Here is a 20907-nt window from a genome sequence, read left to right on the forward strand (position 1 = left end):
GTAAAGGGGGTGGAGTCGTCAGCCTCTCGGAGGGAGCAGGATTAGGAGAGAACAGAGAGAGGGGGTTGGAGCAGGGTGTTCAGCCGGAAAGGGTGGAGAGCAGAACAGGGGGTGGTGTAGCGGTCGAAAGAAAGGTCAGCAGCAACGTACGCGCTCCAAGTTCAAACGTAGAGGCGCGCGGAAGTGGAGAGAGCTCAGGGGAGGAGCCCGGCCCTAAAGCCAGAAAGAGGGGGGAAGAGGCGGCAGAGGATTCAGCCTCAGGCGAGTCACGGAGAGAGGGAACCCAGGGGGGCAGGAAGACCCTGCGGAAAAGAAAGGAGAGGAAGAGGTGGTCTAGAGCCAGGCTATTAAGTTGGTGCGGAAGAGGGGAGGAGTCAGAGGGGACTCCAGCGGTCTAACGTGGCAGACGTACGGCCACAATGCTGAACTGTATGAGAAGCAGAAATCTTCAATAAACTTTTCCTGTAAATAAGCTGCAACGGAGTGAGGTCTCTTGTGAGCTGGGACCCGTCCTGGGTGGCCGTGACAGTAAGTCCCCTCTCTCAAAGCAAAAAATTTTTTTTTGCGAAGCTCACGAACGGGAGCAGCCATGAGCGCTGAGGAGCAGCTGGTTGCATTGCGGAATCAGGTTACCGCTCTCACATCGGCAGTCATTGCTTCGCAGAAGAAGAATGACGACTTGGAGAAGACGTGCCAGGATTTGCAGGCAAGGTGGGAGCGCGCGGACAAGGCGGGGGCCCCAGGATCCAGAGCGGAGGGCATTGCGCTTGGACGGAGGGGGGGTGCCCTAGTTCCGCATTTTAATGGCAACTTGCAAGACTATCCCAATTTCAGAGCGGACGTTGTATATGCACTGCACTTACTCCGTCACGATTTTAAAGATGAGGAGGAGAAAGTGGGGTTCATTGTTTCGCACCTGCATGGGGAGGCCAGGGCTTGGCTACGCAATTTGTGGCGCGAAGATGGACCGGCCCGTCGCGATTCAACTGCGTTCATCAAAGCGATGGATTCTTGTTTTCAATCCTCTGTGGATGTGGACATTGCACGCCGTCAAATGCACGGGCTGAGGCAGGGGAAAGCGACTGTGCGCCAATACCACTCTAAATTTTTTGCGTTGCTCACCGCCTTAGATTGGCCAAAGGACAGTAAACCGGTCAGAGATCTTTTTTGGGAGGGATTGAGCCCCCCCATCAAGGATGAGATCGCTAGGGGGGACAGACCCCAGACCCTAGAAGACGTGGTGCACCGGGCTTTAGCTATTGGAATTCGACATGAGGGGCGTCCGTGGCACGAGGAGGACGGGCCCCAAGCGCGTGCGCAAGCAAGGACTCTCCCTTTTGTGCACAGGGACTTCAGCCGTGCGCACCCCTCGCCAATGGGGAAGGACAGCGAGGAGCCAATGGAGATTGGTGGTGCTAGGGCTCAGAAGCCATCCCAGAGCCCTGTCCCTGGTGCAGCCAAAGCGAAGCCTCCTAGAGGAACCAGGAAGTGTTACATCTGTGACAGTGCGCACCATATGGCGAAAGAGTGCCCCCAGAGGCTCCAGAAGCACACTGCAGCGCTGGCAACTGTAACAGCAGAGGTGCAACCAGGGGAGCAGCTTCAGGGAAACGACAGTGCCTGGCTGGAAGCAGAGCTACTGGGGCTCAGCCAGGCGGATCTGTAGACAAGCCCCCAGCATCACTGCAGAGCGTGGACCCTTTGCCTCCCAAACCGGCAGTTCTGCTCACAGCGACACTCCAGTTGCCTGATGGGAGACTCCTCGAGGTTCCAATAACGATCGATTCGGGAAGCAACGCCGACTTCATGGGACTGCAGTTCGTTAAGCAGCACAACATGGCGCTCCTGCCTGCAACGACGCCTCTGAACGTGGTCACGGTGGACGGCAGGAGGTTGCTGGGGGGGCAAGTGGTGCAGCAAACCCCTCCCATGATGATGCAGATTGGCAACCATCGAGAGCTTATTAGTTTCAATGTCACCCACTTATCGGACACACCCATCGTGTTAGGCATGAGTTGGCTGGAGAGGCACAGTCCCGCGGTTGCGTGGTACCAGAGGCAGATCAACTTTTGTTCGTCGTATTGTGCTCAGCATTGCTTTCAGACCGATCAGGGAGGAGAAGCTGAGCAGCCGTTGCATCTGGGTATGGTGCAAACAGTGCCTCACAAGTACCAGGAATTCTTGGAGGTTTTCTGTGAGAAGGAAGCTGACAAGTTGCCGCCTCACAGACCTTACGACTGCGCGATTGATTTAGTGCCAGGGGCGCAACTGCCTGCTGCCAAGCTGTACTCCATGTCGGAGGACGAAATGCAAGAGCTTCGGGAGTTCATAGACCATAACCTCAAGCGGGGTTTCATCCAGGAATCTAAAGCAGCGGGAGGCAGCCCTGTTTTCTTTGTGAAGAAGAAAGACACGCCCCAAAAAAGGCTTATAGTGGATTACAGGTTCATCAACAGCTTGACTAAGCCCAAAGCTTTCCCCATGCCCAAGATTGACGACCTTTTAGCGACCGTCAGGAGGGGCAAGATTTTCACCAAGCTGGACCTACGTGGAGCTTACAATCTCATCCGCATCCGGAAAGGAGATGAGTGGAAGACCGCCATGTTCACCCCTCTGGGCACATACGAATACAGAGTCATGCCTTTCGGCCTCCAAAATGGCAGCCACGTTTTTCAAGCATTTATGCACCACGTGCTAGCAGGTCTCCTCTACAAAAAGTGTGTCTGCTTTCTCGACGATATCCTGATTTTCTCGGAATCGCCGGAGGATCACGATAAGGACGTGAGAGAAGTCCTGCAGAGGCTGAAGGAACACAGGCTGTACGCCAAGTTGGAAAAGTGCCAGTTTGATGTCAGAGAGGTTGATTTCCTTGGCTACAAGTTGTCCGACGAGGGACTGGCCATGGACAGGGCTAAGGTTCAAGCGCTGTTGGACTGGAAAAGCCCTCGAAATCGGAAAGAGGTCCAGAGGTTCATCGGCTTTGCCAATTTTTACCGCAAGTTTATTAAAGGTTTTGCAAACGCGACGGCGGCGATCACTGACACCCTCAGTTCCAAGAAGAAGAAGTTCGTCTGGACCGAACAAGCGGAGCGGTCCTTCCGGACGCTTAAGGGTCTTTTCGCCTCCGAAGAGCAGCTGCTCCACGTGAATCCCGGCAGACCCATGCGGGTAGAGACCGATGCGTCAGATAGAGCGGTTGGGGCCGTTCTTTTGCAAGAGGATTCACAAGGCAACTGGCGACCGGGTGCGTTCTACTCCCGGAAGCTCAGCAAGACGGAGCGCAATTATACCATATGGGACAGGGAGTTGTTGGCCATTCATGCAGCTTTCAAAGCGTGGCGACACTTCTTAATAGGAGCCAAGCACACGGTGCAGGTCCGCACGGATCACAAGAACTTAGAGTATTGGCGGACGGCTAAGTTGCAGACCCAGCGACACATGCGCTGGGCGGAGTTCTTTGCGGACTTCGACTTCAAAATAGAATACATCCCAGGAGACTCCAATGTTATTGCAGACGCGCTGTCCCGAAAGCCGCAATACTTGGAGGAAGCAGCTCCAATCGCAGCAAAGCACATTTTCGCACCGCAGGCGTGGACGTGCGCTACCATCGCAGTCGACCTGGACGCGGTGCGACGCGCGTTGCAAAGGGATCAATTTGCACAGTCTAAGATGGAGGAGCTACGCGGAGGGTCGCGACGCAACGATGAGTTTCAATTGCATGATGGACTTTTGACTCGTAAGGGTGCCCTTTACGTGCCCACCGACGATCTTCGAGCCAAGGTTCTGCAACAGTTGCATGACGCCCCTAGTGCAGGCCATTTCGGCAAAGAGAAGACGATGGAGTTGGTGGCTAGAGACTTTTGGTGGCCCCAGATGAGAGGAGAGGTGGCGGACTACGTCGCCAGGTGTGATATCTGCCAGAGGTCCAAACCAGTGCACCAGAAGCAGGCGGGATTGCTAGAACCGCTGGAGACACCGCAGCAACCGTGGGAGAGGGTAGCGTTGGACTTTGTTACAGACCTGCCCAGCTCCAGAGGTAAGACGGCGGTGTTAGTGGTGGTGGACTTGTTCACCAAGATGGCGCACTTCATCCCTTGTGCCAAGGTGGCGACGGCAGAACAGACCGCAAAGCTCTTCATCGATCACGTCTTCAGAGTGCATGGACTTCCGCAGTCCGTCTTGTCCGACAGGGGGCGCCAGTTTGTTTCCACTTTCTGGCGAAAGCTTCTGGGCATCTTGCACGTCAAAATCAACCTGACATCGGCGAGGCATCCACAAACCAACGGTCAAGCGGAGAGGGTCAACGCGATCATGCAGCAGTACCTGCGGTGCTACGCCAACCAGCGACCTGCGGCGTGGGTGGACTATCTACCGATGGCTGAATTCGCCTACAACAACACGAAACACGCATCCACCGGGGTGACGCCTTTCTTCGCGAACAATGGCCGTCATCCCAGAACCTTCCCGAGATTTGCGGCACCAGGAGGGGGGGGGCCTCAAGATGCCGACCAGTTTGCAGCGGAGTTGCAAGAGGTGCACGAGGAGCTGCGGAGACATTTGGAGCTGGCAAAACAGGCGTATAAGGTGCAGGCCGATAAGCACAGGAGGGCGGGAGAGGACATCCAGGTTGGGGACTGGGTGTGGTTAGCAGCCCACGCGATGCCGGCCAGGTCATTGGCCAAGAAGAAGTTAGGACACAGGCAGCTAGGGCCATATCAAGTTGAGGCTAAGATCAATCCGGTGGCTTTTCGTCTAGCCCTTCCGGAAGGTTCCAGGGTGCACCCGGTCTTTCATAGGTCGGTGCTCACTCCCTACAAGACCCCACACAGGTTTCAAGAGTCAGGAGCACCCCCAGAGCCACGTAGGAGGGCGCCTGAGAGGGGGGAATCGCCAAGACCAGAACCTCTTAACGAGGTCACAGAGATACTGGACTCGAGATGGGGGGAGGAGGGAGTTGAATATTTTCTCGCCAGAGAGGGCACACCAGCCGCTGCTAATAGTTGGGTGCCAGGCTACGAGTTAGACGAACCCCTTTTGAAAGACGAGTTCCATGCACTTTTCCCACATAGACCCATGCCAGCTGAGTACTTTGATGACTGGCTTTTCACACCCACATTGTCAGATAGCACGTTCAGGGGTTTCTCTTCCCCCGAGGAAAGAACACCAGAATCAAGCCCGCCCAGGGGATCGTGCTCGGGGGTGGACACGGAAACCCCTTATTGGTGGGAGGAGCAGCCAGAGGAGGAATGGCGTAAGAGGTGGCTGATAGTTCCTTGGCGGGCAGCACCGGAGGAAGTAGCGATGGAAGCAGAGACTGAGAAGCATTTGGGGGAAGAACCCGACTTCGAATACACATACACAGAACTGCCAGCAGAGAACATTGACGTAGACGACCTGTATCCTGAGCCTACCCCCGAAGAGCCGCAGTTTCCACAACCGGTCCCCGGCGAGCGGGAGGGGGGAAGGGGGGGCTTCGAGGGGGGGATGGATGTCAGGGTTTCTGGGAGAGAGGAGGAGATGACAGAGGAGACGGAGAGCGAGTGGGAGGAGGGGCAGAAGGATGAGGAAGAAGATGACGGAATTCTGAGGGAATCCACGAGTCTGAGCAGCGAGTCAGAGGATTCTCAAAAGGGGGTTACCTTAATCAAGCAAAGGGGAGGAGAAGGGAGAAGCGGAGAGGAGCCCAGTGGAAGACAGAGGAAGCAAGAGACGTCTCAGCCGGAACGGAGTAAAGGGGGTGGAGTCGTCAGCCTCTCGGAGGGAGCAGGATTAGGAGAGAACAGAGAGAGGGGGTTGGAGCAGGGTGTTCAGCCGGAAAGGGTGGAGAGCAGAACAGGGGGTGGTGTAGCGGTCGAAAGAAAGGTCAGCAGCAACGTACGCGCGCCAAGTTCAAACGTAGAGGCGCGCGGAAGTGGAGAGAGCTCAGGGGAGGAGCCCGGCCCTAAAGCCAGAAAGAGGGGGGAAGAGGCGGCAGAGGATTCAGCCTCAGGCGAGTCACGGAGAGAGGGAACCCAGGGGGGCAGGAAGACCCTGCGGAAAAGAAAGGAGAGGAAGAGGTGGTCTAGAGCCAGGCTATTAAGTTGGTGCGGAAGAGGGGAGGAGTCAGAGGGGACTCCAGCGGTCTAACGTGGCAGACGTACGGCCACAATGCTGAACTGTATGAGAAGCAGAAATCTTCAATAAACTTTTCCTGTAAATAAGCTGCAACGGAGTGAGGTCTCTTGTGAGCTGGGACCCGTCCTGGGTGGCCGTGACAGTACCTTTCAAACCTCACCTGGCTTCTCAGAATAGCTTGGGCTGTGCTACTCAACAAAGGATCTCCTGGTGGCTTTTGATCTTTAACTGAACCCAAACCCAACCCATTGTAAGTGAAGCCATCCTAATTTTACCCCACCCCTCCTTTAAGGAGAGAAGAAACAAAATACAAATGTGGTCTGTTAATTGGGTGTCATGCTGTAGGTTGTGAATAAAAATGTGTCCACTTATAAATATTATGGATAGTTGCTACAGGAAAGCTGCAAAACGTTCAGGTACATATTGGGCCAGCTCAGATTTACCTTCACCAACAAGCTAAACCATAATTTAGCATCTGAGAATAAGCACAGGGACCACTATCTCCTTTCCTTCCTTTAGAATTTATTTATTTATTAAATTCATACTCTGCCCTGCCTCTCAAAGGACCCCAGGCTAGCACCTCAATCCTAGTTAGCTAGTCAGGTCTTTCAGACATAACTGGGAACTAGCTAAGTGTGGTTTAATGCCAGGTTACTAACTAGGATCTTAAACTATGGTTTGAAGTGTGTTTGATGTGTTGTGCATATAATCTAATCCCAGTTCTTCTAAACACCAGCTTCTTAACAATATTTGTCTATGCAATCGTTATATGACAACATTCACAGTATGAATGATGATGGACCTATATTTCCTGCTAGCATATTTTCTGATCCCCATGTAGCTATCCAAATAGCCAGAAAAACAATATGGAAGTGCTATACAGAATCTATTGGCTGTGCATAGCATAAAAAATGTCAGAGCAACCCCCTGCCCTAATATTTTATTAGCTTCTTATCAAACAAAGCATAGGTATCAGCACTCTGCATTTCTATGCACAGAGAGAATAAAGGAAGAACTCATGCACAGACATGTCTAAATAATTCCCAAGTTACCATATTGTTCACATTAGTGAAAGCTGTAAAAGCAATAAGGGAAACAGGTCTGAACACCACAGGGCTTTTGTCAGCTTTCAGTATCTTGGCATTGCTTTGGGTCTTTTTATGTGCTACTAATGTCATGCTATTCCTGCCTTGATGTGCACCTTACTTGGCACCCATCCCTACTAGTTAAGTATGCAGCTGTAACTCATTCTGATCTCCCTGGGAACTTAATCTTCAAAATTACTGAGCCGCAATGATGAAGGGTTCGGTTTAGTTAAACACCTGGACCATGGCTCCAACATAGTTAACAATGGCCCTCAATTCCATAGAGAGGGTATTTAGACAAATGGCACTAATAATAAGAATAACCCTACCTCCAATTATACAAACATAAAACTAGCATGTTAAGGAGAAGGCCAGGCTAACTCTTGTCAGAGCTCTTATCTTCCATCTGCATGGAATTTTGTGTTTTGGTTTTTAATAAAGTGAAACAGTCATTGCTGCAGTTCACCACTTGCAGCTTGAAACAGTTTTGCCATATGATTATCTGCTCATCTAGAAAGCTCCTGGCTTGCACCAGTTTTTGACAGCTTGGTAATACTACCTTAATACAATACCAAACACACAAAAACATTTGAACCCATTTACTCTTGCTGTTGAATTTCCACGACCTCCCCATGGGCTTTCAGTATTGAAGGGAGTGGAATCCTTTCCTTATCCAAGATGCATAGGAAATCCTTTCCTACAATCTGATTTACTATAAACAATAACAAGAATCAGGGGTTCTAAAACAGGGATTAGAATGTCACCATAAAGGGGGAGGGGCAGGCGGAATCCAATACAAATTTGTATTTCCTGAGCTAGCTGATGCTGAAAATAACATACAGGAAAAGGCTGTTGTCCAGTCGTACAAAGAGGCCTTTCATCCATTCTGATTTTGTTAGACTTTCCGCTTCTCTTTTAAGTTACAAGTGTCTTCTGTGATCGTGTCGTAGTACATTGCTCTTACAGGAAGATCATGTTTTGTTCGGGGGGGGGGGGTTGTTTGGCAATCCTCCTCTCATTAAGCTGCTTCTCAATCCAGGAGGGAAGCTGTCGTTGGAACAGAATTACCGTATTTTTCGCACCATAGGACGCAGTTTTTCCGTCTTAAAAACTAAGGGGAAAAGTCTGTGCATCCTATGGAGCGAATGCAGTGGGGGGGAGGCAAGCAGGAAAAGCCCCCAAGAGCCACACACAAGCTTCGCACGGCTCTTGCAGGCTTTTCCCCAGGAGGGAGAAGGGACTGACGCGGCCAGTCAGTCCCTTCTCCCTCCTCTAGAAAAGCCTTGCGCAATCTCTCCAGTTGTGGGAGGCTGCGCAAGGCTAAAGAGGAAGCCTGGGCAGCGAGCACGATCCATCCCGCTCACTGCCCGGGCTTCCTCTTTAGCCGTGCGCGCCTCTCCAGCCGTGGGAGGCTGCACAAGGCTAAAGAAGCCAACTTTTTAAAAATCTCTCTATCTCTACCTCTTTTTCTTTTTTCGTCCTTTCTCCACCCCCTTATTTTCCTCTGGATCAGTGTTTTTATCTAGATTAATGTTTTAGTTTTGGGGGGGGGTGAATATTATAAAAAAGGAAACTTTGCAGCTTTTCTTTTAGTATACAATAAAAACAGATTAAACAAAACACAAGAGAAGGAACTAGCATAGAAGAAGAGAAAAGGGAAAGAGGGAGAATACAAAGCCATTTACCAGAGGTAGATCTTAACCCTTGCCTCACCTGGGAGCTTCTCTGGGCAGGAATTCCCTCGGCTTAAGAGGGGTGGGGGAAGAGTGGCAGGTGGGGGGGTACCTACCTAGACACTGAAGCCACATGTCTCTCCAATGAAAATTGGGAGTGGGCATTGTGTGAAGTGGCTGTGGATCTCCTGCCGCAGAAGGGTAGGACTGTATAGAGTTGGGGGGGGCCACCCGAGGGTCATCTAGCCCAGCCCCCTCACAATGTAGGAATCACAGCTAAAGAACACCAGGCAGATGGTCCCCCAACTGCTGCTTAAAAGCCTCCAGTGGTGGAGACCCCCAACAACTTCCGAGGTCACAGAATTGCAGGGTTGGAAGGGAACCCCAGGAGTCATCTAGTCCAGCCCCGGTGGACAGCAGGCACGATCCATCCCGTTGTGCAAGGCTAAAGATGCTGCTCAAGGCTAAAGAGGAAGCGTGCAGCCTGTCCGTTGCTATTTGGGGCTGGGGGGGGAATCATATTTTCCCCCTTGATTTCCCCCTCTAAAAACTAGGTGCGTCCTGTGGTCCGGTGCGTCCAATAGAGCGAAAAATACGGTATATAAAAGGATGTTCTGCTTAAAAAGCAAACTAACTTATGGTTTAAGAAGAATGTTACTACTAATTATTAAAATAAAAGGGGTAGTGGTAATTTTTAATTTTTTTGGGTGTTATTTGCACAGCAAATTACTGGTGAAAGCTGTTGACAGATATTAAAATTTTGTGGTCTGATATCAAATGTGATAGGATTCAAATGAATATCCTAGGACATGGGTCAGCAAACTAAGGCTCGGGGGCCGGATTCAGCCCAATTGCCTTCTGGATCCAGCCTGCGGACAGTCTGGGAATCGCTGTATGGATCGGCGTGGGGATTCTGATCGTTTGGGCTGCACCATTCCCCCCCCCACACACACACCCCATGGCAGCGCCTCCTCCATCCCTCCTTCTGGCTTCTCCCCGCCCTGCCTAGAGGAGGAGCTGGGGAATTAATGTAAGGAACCATATCTGCCTTTCCACCTGATTCGGCTAAAGACTTAAAGAACACTGATTAAAATGTTGCAGCAGGAGATGGCAATTTCCTTGGAGAATCATTTCTCCAGTTTATGCATAATAGACAGGCTTTGTCTTCTCAGTCACTCCTAATAATCGCATGGGGGAAATAACCAGAATGATTAGGGAGAATGAAAAGATTGCAAAACTGGGCTATGACAAAGAATTAGGTTATTTGGTCACAGTCTCAATAAGTCAGCATTAAATCAACATTAAGTTTCTAACCAGGGATGTGTCAAGGTTTAAGAAATAACACTTTCCAAAATGACAAGTTATTCAACATCTCTGCTGATCATGTATGAATGCAAAAATATGGAGTGATATGGCCAACGTAATTCATTAAATATGACTTCCCAGTCCTTGAGAATACAATCAGGAGTGTGTCAGATGGAATACACTAGGACACACACAGGATTGCATTGTGAAAGTCTGCAGAAAGAGTTTAACCAACCGTTTGAGTAGATGGACACCAAAATGTATATGATGTGCTCCCAACTCCAGTATCCTACCTGCTAAACTCTGAGCATCTCCTAGTTGCATCATACAGCTCTTGTACCTCATACACATCAGCATCATGGTCTTCAGCACTGCTAGAATTGTGCCACTCAAAAGGTGGATTTTTATCAGTTGGCACAAAAGGTAAATTTTCATACTCTGGGATTTCTTCATAATGGCTCACATTTTCATATTCTGGTACATAGTCATGAGTAAGAGAATTCACATGTCCTTGCGATAAGAAACTCTGTTCATCCAAGGACTGTGATCTCTGGCTGTTTGTTGATTCATCCTGACCCCTGGACCTCTGCTTTCCCTTTTGTGAGGATACGCTGCCCATTTCTGCAGAATGTGCCTTTAAGGGTTTAATTTTCCTTCCATTTGTTGCACTAGCCGCATTCCGAGTTTTGCCACGCGCTTCATCACTGGGAAAAGTAACAGTGCCGTTATCCGCCGATTGGCTACCCTTGGTCAAAAATTTCTGGAAGTCACTTTTCATTAAGCAAACAGACAGCTTCATATTTAGGAATTTCTTTAGTGAATATTTCTTTTGAGGCTCTTTTGGGGGCTCTTTTGGGTGTATTCTGTCCATATCTACAGAAGACAAGGATTTGGCTCGAGGTTTTGTCACAGCACTTGCAAGTTGAGTGTTTTTTGCATTCTTGGTGTTTTTTAAGGCTTCCGGATTGCCAGAAAATGGAAGAATGGGATGAGGTAATTTCCAAACAGGTCTCTCCAAAGACAACTTTGGAGTATCACAGGATTGCAAAGTACTTTGTTCTTTGGCTGACAAATGCCTTATACGAGGTCGCTCCAAGGGAGGATCTAAATCTCTCTGTTCACTAGTAAGGTAGGCACTTTTCTCTATCAGTTCCTCTGATGCGGCTTTTTTCAATAGTCCGGCTGCAGGGATGCTGTGCCTTTGAGGCTTCTTAGGAACAACTCTTGGTGAACTTTCATCTTTATATTCAGCATCTTTATGCTCCTTCTCTTGTGCAAAATCATCTAGGCTTTCAAAGGCAGGCAAATGCTGGTTGCACGACAATTTCACTTGCTTAGGCAAACTCATGGAAAGATTACTACACCTTATAAATCCGGGTTTTTTGTCATTAGCAGCCAACATGCAGTTATGTTCCATTATATTTTCAGCAGGATTTACTGGGTTAAGGTCTAAAGATTGCTCAGTATTTCCTACTAGGTGAGGGCTTTCATGCAGAACCTCAGGCAAGACATTTTGCTGGATCATTTCTTCAGATTCAGCAGATTCTGCCTCCGGAATCATTTCCCCAGCAACACATGAAGGACTCTCTGATTTATCAAGTTCTCGGTTGTTATAGGAAACACTTTGAAAAAGAACATTAATTTTTGTGGTTTTTCTAACAGCAGGCTCAGAAAGCCCAGCAGAACTGCAGTCTGAAGGAAGTAGTTCTTTTGTTCCTTCTCCTGAGATATCGATGCCATCTTGCCGGATTAGACATGGAGCAGCACGTAGTTTCCTTGGTTTGGGAACTGGGGCAGATTTAGGGGGTGGTGCAGAGCCTATTCTTAATGAAGATAAAGATTCATCAGTCCCTTTTGTGGAGATGCCTGTGTGCAAATCACTAGTATCAACTTTTTCCAAAGGTGCTGTGTTAAGCGAGCAACAGGAACTGTTGATATTTTCAGTCAAAAGAGGATTTCCTGACATTTCAGACTTGATACCAGGTATCTCTGCATGGTTGCTTGAATTGCCCATCATTTCCTCAAAACTGGATGATGGCGAAACCAGGTCTGTAAACTCAATTTTAATGTCCTTTTTATAACTACTCGTGTTATCTTTTTCAAATTTGTTCAAAGGTGTTTGCTTCAAACAGCTGTTATTGGGGCATACACTTTGTGTTAGTACATCTTTGAGTTTTTCATCTAAAAAATTAGCCTTTAAAATTACCCTATTTTTATGTATACTTTTACCATTGTGGCTATCAAGTATTGTTCTAGATTTCAGAGATGATGATGGTTGTTCAGCTCTATCAATGTTCTCTAAGTTTTCCAGCTGTTCAAAAATGGTTGGATTTTTGCAAGTATTCTCCCCATTCCCAAATTTATGCATGCATTCAAAACTGCATGAACACACAGATATAATATAAGCAGTATTTTCTCTTGGGGCTCCATTTTTGTAATTCAAATGAACCAAGTACTCAGAAGAGTCTATTTTGCATTCTTCTAAACTCTTGGAATTTTTCCTTAAAGGTGATGGCACAGCTTTAATCTCAGGAACAGGCGAACAATTGAGAACCTTTGGTTTTGGTGCTATTGCTGGTTTCGTTTTCTTTGTGGGTTGTAAAACATCTGCAAGGACAACATCTGGCTTAGGTGCCACAGGAGGTGGCACTACTTTATGTCCCACCACAAATTTTGGTTTTGGGGCCACGGGTGGCTTCTTAATTTCTAGAAGGGGAGAAGAAAGAAGAGAAATATTAGGTTGGTCTAATTGATTCTAATTAACAATACTGATCAAATAAATATAGGATGAAACTTTAAAAAGCCAACTGTACTACTGCTATTTGGGGTCACGAAGACTTGGACACAACTAAACAACAACAAATAATAATAATAATAATAATAATAATAATAATAATAATAATAATAATAGTTTGGATTTGATATCCCACTTTATCACTACCCGAAGGAGTTTCAAAGCAGCTAACATTCTCCTTTCCCTTCCTCCCCCACAACAAACACTCTGTGAGGTGAGTGGGGCTGAGAGACTTCAAAGAAGTGTGACTAGCCCAAGGTCACCCAGCAGCTGCATGTGGAGGAGCGGAGATGTGAACCCAGTTCCCCAGATTATGAATCTACCATTCTTAACCACTACACCACACTGGCGTTGATCACAATTTGTAATATACATTCTGGTTCAAGAAATGAGCATGAGGCAGCTTGAAGAATTTGATTTATCTGATTGTTCATAATCAACAAATTATATAGCAGTGAGAAGGAAGATTGTGGTTACCATGTCCTTTAAATGCTTTCCATACTAGCCATGAAAGAATGGCAACCAATGCTAACAATGATAATTTATACCAAGTATTAGATATAAAATATAAGTTGCAGAAAAAAATATATTTAAAAAATCTTATATCACATTACAATCACACTTTGTAGTTTGACTGCACCTCTTTCTACTCACTTCTCCACAAAATGCTTAAGTAAACTTTGCAAAAATTCCACAAAACTATAGCTACTAGCCAATAAACATTTTCATGTATCTGCTATCCTACACGTAAGTATATTAGTCATCTATATCCTAAACGAAAGAAAAACTATCAGAACATCCAGACGCCATCATTAGTCAACACATCTGGTTCCTCTTTTTCTGCCTCTGGACAGCATACCATCCTATGTAGAAGGAAGTGAGGAGCCTGCAGCCAGACAAGGTCAAGATAATCTAATGAAAATCAATAAATCAAATTAAATTTTCCTACCTGGCATCTTAACAGATTTTTTGCTAGCTCTGGGCGACCAAGCCAATTACAAGGCAGTCATAAATTACCATGTGCAACTTGAATAGTGTGTAGCTCACCAGACGAGAACTTCCAGTTGGGACTGTGGATAAGCAGGTTCAAATCTCATTCAGTGACAGTTTCACAAGTGATCTCAGGCCAGCCATACTCCATGGGTCAAGGAGACCTTACTCCCTGGCACAACCACATCCAGTGGTCATGTACCCACCCCATCACCCATGTGTTCACCATGTGTGTGGTGGGACTTCATGTGCAATGTGATGGATGTAAAATTCTCCATGCAAGGTATTATATTTTTGAAAGTTTTGTGGTAATTTTTTTTAAATATTGGAATCTGCCCTGAATACTCTGACAGTAGGGAGGGGTGTCTTAAAGCAGGTGATCTCCAAAGCAGGTGATCTCCTAAGCAAAAGCAAAAAGTTTCAACCAGCAGCAGTATTTTCTCAGCAGCAGCAATTGCAAGCACTGCTGTTTCATTAATGAAATATTCATTTATAGCAGATGATGACAAAATACAAATAGACTAAAATCTTTTAGCTCGTTTCTAATTAACATTCTGAGTAATTTCTGTTGAGGAGTCTAATAAAAAGGTCAAGCACAGACAATGAAAGGCAATGTCATGAAGTGCACCTTGTACTAAACACAAGAGTGGATTTACTAAAAGTTTAATTTATGCCATCCAAACAATGATGCCATATATTTTATCTTTAATTAATGGATTTGCGGTCTCCATATTCACTTTGATAAACTTATCTGTAGGCGCTGCATAAACTAAAAGTCCCATACCATTTAATCCAGCTATTTATTACAAACTATTCTTACATGCCTTTTGGGGGAAAACAATCTACAGCTTTACCCACTGTAAGAGGAAGACTTTGTGTGTACCCTTCCACTTGCAACACTTAGGCCAACTTAGAATCACTTTAATATATTTTCAATCATTTCTAAGAGGTTGTGAGTCCTCCAACCCCCACAGTTTCATCCCACAAATTTTAACAGTTACCTTCTCTCTATTAATTGTAGAAGTTACTAAGTTTCCTCCTTTGGCATGCGAGAAATTCATTATGACCTATACGATGAAGTACTTTTTATGACAAATGTCTCCTTTCCAGTTCATGGAATTACATCCCTAAAATATTTCTATTCACCTGATCCATGTCAAAGTCATCCACAACTCATCTGTTAATTTTAAGCTTATCACCAATCACCAACCACCACCCTGAATGTATTTTTAACATCAGCTAACTTGCCAACTTCATGCTTGGTGATTTCCGTAATGTACGGAGCAAACAAGTGCAGACACGGTGTTCCCTTATCCATCTCTTGAAAGAACATTCATCTTCCAGACCTACTATTTTTCAGTCATAAAACAGCTACATAAATTGCACAGCCTACGGCAGTCTGGAAAACAATTCCTATAAAAGACACTATAAACCTATGTCCTTCTGCAAACAACTTTCCAATTATCCTACAGCTTTTCAGAACCCACTCCTGAACAGGGGAGGAGCATATGCCTGAGCTGCACAGGACGGGTGCACTCCCGAGGGGTGCGGGGTGCGGAGGTTGCTCTCCCAGCCACAGGATAGCCACTCGGGTGCACGGAGTGGCACACAAGCCCTGCAACTGGGGACAGAGCGAGCCGCTGATGGCAGACATTTGGTGCAACACCCGCCCATGACTCCCAAGCCTCCCCTGAGCTGTCAAAACAAAGGGGGAAGGGGCAAAGCAGCGCATCTCCCCCTGACGGCTCGGGGTAGGCTTGGGAGTCGCAGGCAGGCGGCGTGCCAAATGTCACCCCTCTTCAGCGAAGACACCCAGGGTGGTCCACCTCTACCACACACCCCTTCCTCTGTCCCTGCTCCTGAACAGCTTTGAGGTGGTGGGTGGGAACAGAAGCAGACAAGGAACAATATGAAGATGTGTGTAGCTTGCAAGAACATGTTTCTCAATGCCCAGGGCAGAAGAGGAAGCTCAGCTCAGAAACTTCTACACCCAGGAACTTCCTGGACTTGTTGCCTTGGAGTTCCTTCCTTCAACCCGAACCAAGTGATGGCACATGAGCTCACTAGTTCGAGAAAGACTACAGATTCAAATCCTAACTGTGTCTTTCCCTTTATGGCTGTACATAAAAGCGAAGCCCTCTCACTAAGATAATTACACATTGTGCTCATACAGATAACATACTCTCGATTCAGTATAAAAATCCACTTGTGTGTATAGTGTTGGACTTCAGTGGCCACCATATATCAGTGTACTATTGGTTCATCATAATGTATCTATTAATTTATGGTTTTTAAAACTTAATGCCTACAATCTCTTCTACCTATTCTAAAATAACTATGTTTTTTCCAATCCAAAGCCTAAAAAACAACAACACTACACCAAAAGCTTTCATCCTCAAGTTGTCTCAAGTAGCACTCTGGACAGATATTAATTTCTTAAGGATTATCCTCAAACAAAAGTTCACTTTGTGGCTATCAGCAACCAAGCATCTCCCCATCTTGGTTTCCTAGCAATTAAATGGAATAGTCATCTATGATATCACAGAACATCACCTTTTCATAGAAAACCCCTTCATAATTTTTCAGCAGCCTCAGACGTTAATCAACAACCCGTCTCAGACAATTCAATTTAACTCAGGTTGAAACTTGCCTTTTCCTTTATTTATATCATGAGGTGCACTTCCCACACATGTCAAGCGTGAATCATACTCAGCTGGGTTTAATAGGCACAGCCCATCTGCTCACCAAGGCGCTCCAGACTCCTTTAAACAGGATACTCAAATTCTCTTCCAGTCGCTCCTCACAAATGCAGAATCGTCCATAAGTTTTCTGAATAAGAGCAGCTCTTCGTGGACACAAAGAGGAACTTCATGAATGCCTGTCTCAATGGCCTTCTGCCATGCCCTGAACCTCTGCACTTCACAGACCAACTATATGTCTTTTCTTTTGTTATGCAATGCCAAACAGATATTCTGTCTCCTTTCCCTCCCATCCTTGACTTTTTTCTTACATAAACTCATATTTTTTAAAAATTCCCTAATTATAAAGGTTATCATTTTGAATCTAAAGAGCACCAGGCAACGTGTAAAAGTGAATACAGCATTTCCACCGTCTCAGTCTTACACTGCAAACCTTTTCTCCCTATTCTGTTTGCTCAGTGCCTGTGATTTTTCCCTCCTTTCAGGTGCACGAGTGTTCAACATAAACACAAAAGGAAATGACTCACAACATCCCGGAAGATAGGAAGCAATCTTTCAAAACATGGGATTGGGGAAGATATATTTTCTAAAACTGTGGTGGTAACTGACATAAATGCATCCCAAGTCCAAAAGGAAAACATTAATTTAAACCCTTAACTTACTTAACGCCATGATGAAGGAAAACAGGAAAATTGTGAATAGCTTTAAAACGAATACAGAAGAGATGAACAAACAACTTCCTTAATCCGGATGGTGCAGCTGTACCTGAATAAATAGTGGAATTTTTAAAGGATCAAAAGGACACCTTACCCCGCTAATCTACTTTTTTAGCCTTTCAAATAAAAACACTGAAAGAGAGTAATGTTCATCTAGTTGACTTCCTATTTGTAGCGTATTGTCCTCATCTGTCGTACTATGAAGAGTTTCTGGTTTTCGAAAACAGAATAAAAACTGCAGTTTAGTGCATTCAGATTAAGAGCTCAAAATTAGGACTTTGTTTTGCAACTGCATCACCAGAACTATATTTCTTCCAAGGCATAGTCTCCAACTTCCAGCCTGATCATAAAAATGTTTACTTGGTGGTCCCTTCAATTTGGTACAATAGATGTACAGTCAAATCCTATGCATGTTTACATAGAAGACAGGGCATTAAGTTCAGTAGACGTCACTTGCAAATGTGCCTAAGGCTGCAATCCTATGCGCACATACGTGAGAGCAAGTCCCTTGAGTTTAGTGGGAGTTAATTTCAAGAAAACACACACAAGATCAGAGATCATTGTAGCTTTTAAAATGACATCACCACTTTTTATGGACCTGCACCTGAACATTTACGCTCGCAGAACATAAGGCCACATGAGCATATATTTCAAAGCAAAAAGTGCATATTAATCTGATACTTGCTGAATATGCTTTGGGGGGCGGGGGGGGGAAATGTGCATCCTCATCCGGATACATTTTTGTCAACCAAAGAAACAAACAAGCCTTCCAACATTTTTTCGTCATAGTGCTCATCCCAAGTCCCTAAATCACTAAATCTGGCAAATTAATTGAGCAAGCACAAAGCCCAATTTCTAGACTTGCTATGTCAGCAATCAGATATGCAGGGACAGTAGCTGCACTGCCACACTGTTACAAAATGAGGTTTTAAGATGTTCAACTGGTTCTGCTGCAAAGCTGACATAGTGGGAGGAAGCCCTGCCAACGTTCAATATTCTACCTTCTCCAGCCCTAAACCATCCTAACTCAAGTTTATAAACGGGGTTATATTAATTCACACCTTGATTTTAACGTTCACTAAAGGCTATACAGTGGTACCTTGGATTACATATGCTTCGGGTTACATACGCTTCAGGTTACAGACTCCGCTAACCCAGAAATAGTACCTTGGGTTAAGAACTTTGCTTCAGGATGAGAACAGAAAATGCGTGTTGGAGGCGCAGCGGCAGCAGGAGGCCCCATTAGCTAAAGTGGTACCTCAGGTTAAGAACAGTTTCAGGTTAAGTACAGACCTCCGGAATGAATTATGTACTTAACCCGAGGTACCACTGTATACCTAAACAAATATTCAGTCATGTAGCCAAATTTAGCTTCTATGTAACCACGTCCACTACACACTCTAGGACTCTTGACATATCAAGTGGGGAAAATGCAGGAGATGAAAGCTTACTGAGTGCCAATAATGTGCATGTTACTCATGAGATCTATTTTATAACCTTCTTCAAGATTTAAATTGTCTCATTCAAGAGCAGACATATTTACCAGAGTGGTCTAGCTGCTAGGAAAACTCCACTGACTCGTTCAGACTACTCCACTGTTAAAGCTACTCTTTGCCACCCCCAAAATGCAAACAAATCCAGTTGCAAGGAAAAAACCTTGTTTGAGCATCTCCCCAAACCAACCATCACAAATCCTGGAAAATGCATTGTTAAACTAAACCCAAAGCTAACAATAGTCCACATCATCCTAACACTGCCCTGAAAAGAAACTGGCAGCTCAGAATTATCAAAGTCTTAGGTACCTACAGAGTTAACGTGTACATGCAAGTATTAGCTGTCTTTTTTACACTGTGGAACCCTTTTAACCTTCTCTCAAGCATTACCAAAGCTTCTGTCTCTGATTCAATAGACAGGCCTTAGAAGGTTTCAAAAACATTTCCAACAGATCAGTGGAAACATAGCACTGATGATCAATTCGTTTTAATTTTAAGGAGCAGGCCCTGGCTTCACATATTCCTTCTCTTGCTATGCCAGTTGCTCATGGTGCAATGTTACATCTAGTTAGCTGTAACCCAGTTTAGCCCTGCAAACCCTGGTTAACATTTGTCTGTGCAGATGCAACAGCCACACCATGGTTACGAGTGTAGGGGGAATGAAAGGGGTGGGGGTGTTAATGGAGAGCCCATTCCCATCTCTTTGTGATTAAGACATCACCAGCATTTCTGTGCTAGGTTATTGAGATGTTTTTACCACAAAATGTGGGGTGCAATACATTTTGCTGCTTATTTCACAACCCTCTTCAGTAGTGCAATTTTGTAATCGGGTAACACTGTTCTCCTTCATTCCCAAATTGTTTCTGGTAATAGGAAACTCCCTTCAATTCAATTTGGAACCTGTTGGCATTTACAACATTTATTGGAGAACTATTGGGAAAACCTCAGTTTCCACACAAATTCCCTCCCAACTGGTAACAATGGCACATGTGCATGGACGCCTCTTGTCGTATTGCTTGATTTTAAAGGGCCTCTAAAAATGTTCTCATGTTTGCCAGTTGCTTGCCACCAAGCACAGATTAGGAAGAACTTTCGAAATTCCACCAAATTCTGCACATGTGCCAAATCTCAGTTTATATTATAAAATGTGAAATGCCAGATCCATTATAAATCCAAGCACTGCAAGCAGAACAAATTTTTGTTCTGAACCAGATAGTTACAAACTTTGGCTGCATCACAATTACAAAAACAAAAACCTGTGGATGTGTCCGATCAAATCCAGGCATTTCCATTTGAGCAGCAGGACTTTTGCCCCCCTCTGGCTCCTATGCATACCCTGTGTCCTCCCCAAATCTGACTCCAGAGAGTTGGAGGGATCTGCCGAACAGATTTCTGGGGCATGCACTGAGAGGTGGATAACATTCCATTGCACAAGCAGAAATCCTTGTGCTGCAGAACATTCACAGAGTGCTATGTTGGATATAACCCTAAGGGTTCAAATACTGAACCATTTATTGATTCAACTCTCTGTCTAATTATTTAATACTTAAAAGTAAATACTATTTGCTTCCAGGAACCTTTTTATCTTGATTAGTCACCTTCCCCCTACCATTTTCTAATTATTAACTTAATTTTAGCACTAGGAATACACCTCCAAGATTATGAGCCATTTTGATCTTGGAATAAGATCTAATTGAGAAGACAGTGCAATTAGCAAAGTATGAACAAAAAAACATGGTGGGTGTCCTAAAGTAACTGCTAAACAACAGAAAATTATCCAAGTCAGTTACATGTGCAATATTACAGCTTTGGTAACATAAACAATATATTACCAAATAATTAAAATGCAAACATTAAAATAATTCTGCTCTCAATGATGTGCCAATTAATAAAATTGCAAAGACAGCTAGGTAGTGCAGAGACTTAATGGGTTTAAGGCATTACTCCAAAATGCTTCCACAGACATCTGAGGAGCAACCATGGGACAAGCTGAAATATGTCTACATTTGACCATAGACCGCAATCAGTAATGGAATCC

General features: G+C 45.5%; 1 protein-coding gene across 1 annotated transcript in view; it reads right to left on the reverse strand.

Annotated features, from left to right (window-relative positions):
- The window catches only part of FGD6 (FYVE, RhoGEF and PH domain containing 6), a 58737-nt gene that overhangs the window by 33701 nt on the left and 4129 nt on the right, over positions 1 to 20907 (reverse strand). The window contains exon 2 of the mRNA XM_081926620.1: positions 10471 to 12883. Within this exon, the coding sequence (XP_081782746.1) occupies positions 10471 to 12883 (2413 nt within the window). The remainder of the gene's footprint in view (positions 1 to 10470; positions 12884 to 20907) is intronic.

The sequence above is a fragment of the Podarcis melisellensis genome (genome assembly GCF_964234715.1).
Source record: "Podarcis melisellensis genome assembly, chromosome: 10".
Taxonomy (NCBI): Eukaryota; Metazoa; Chordata; class Lepidosauria; order Squamata; family Lacertidae; genus Podarcis; species Podarcis melisellensis.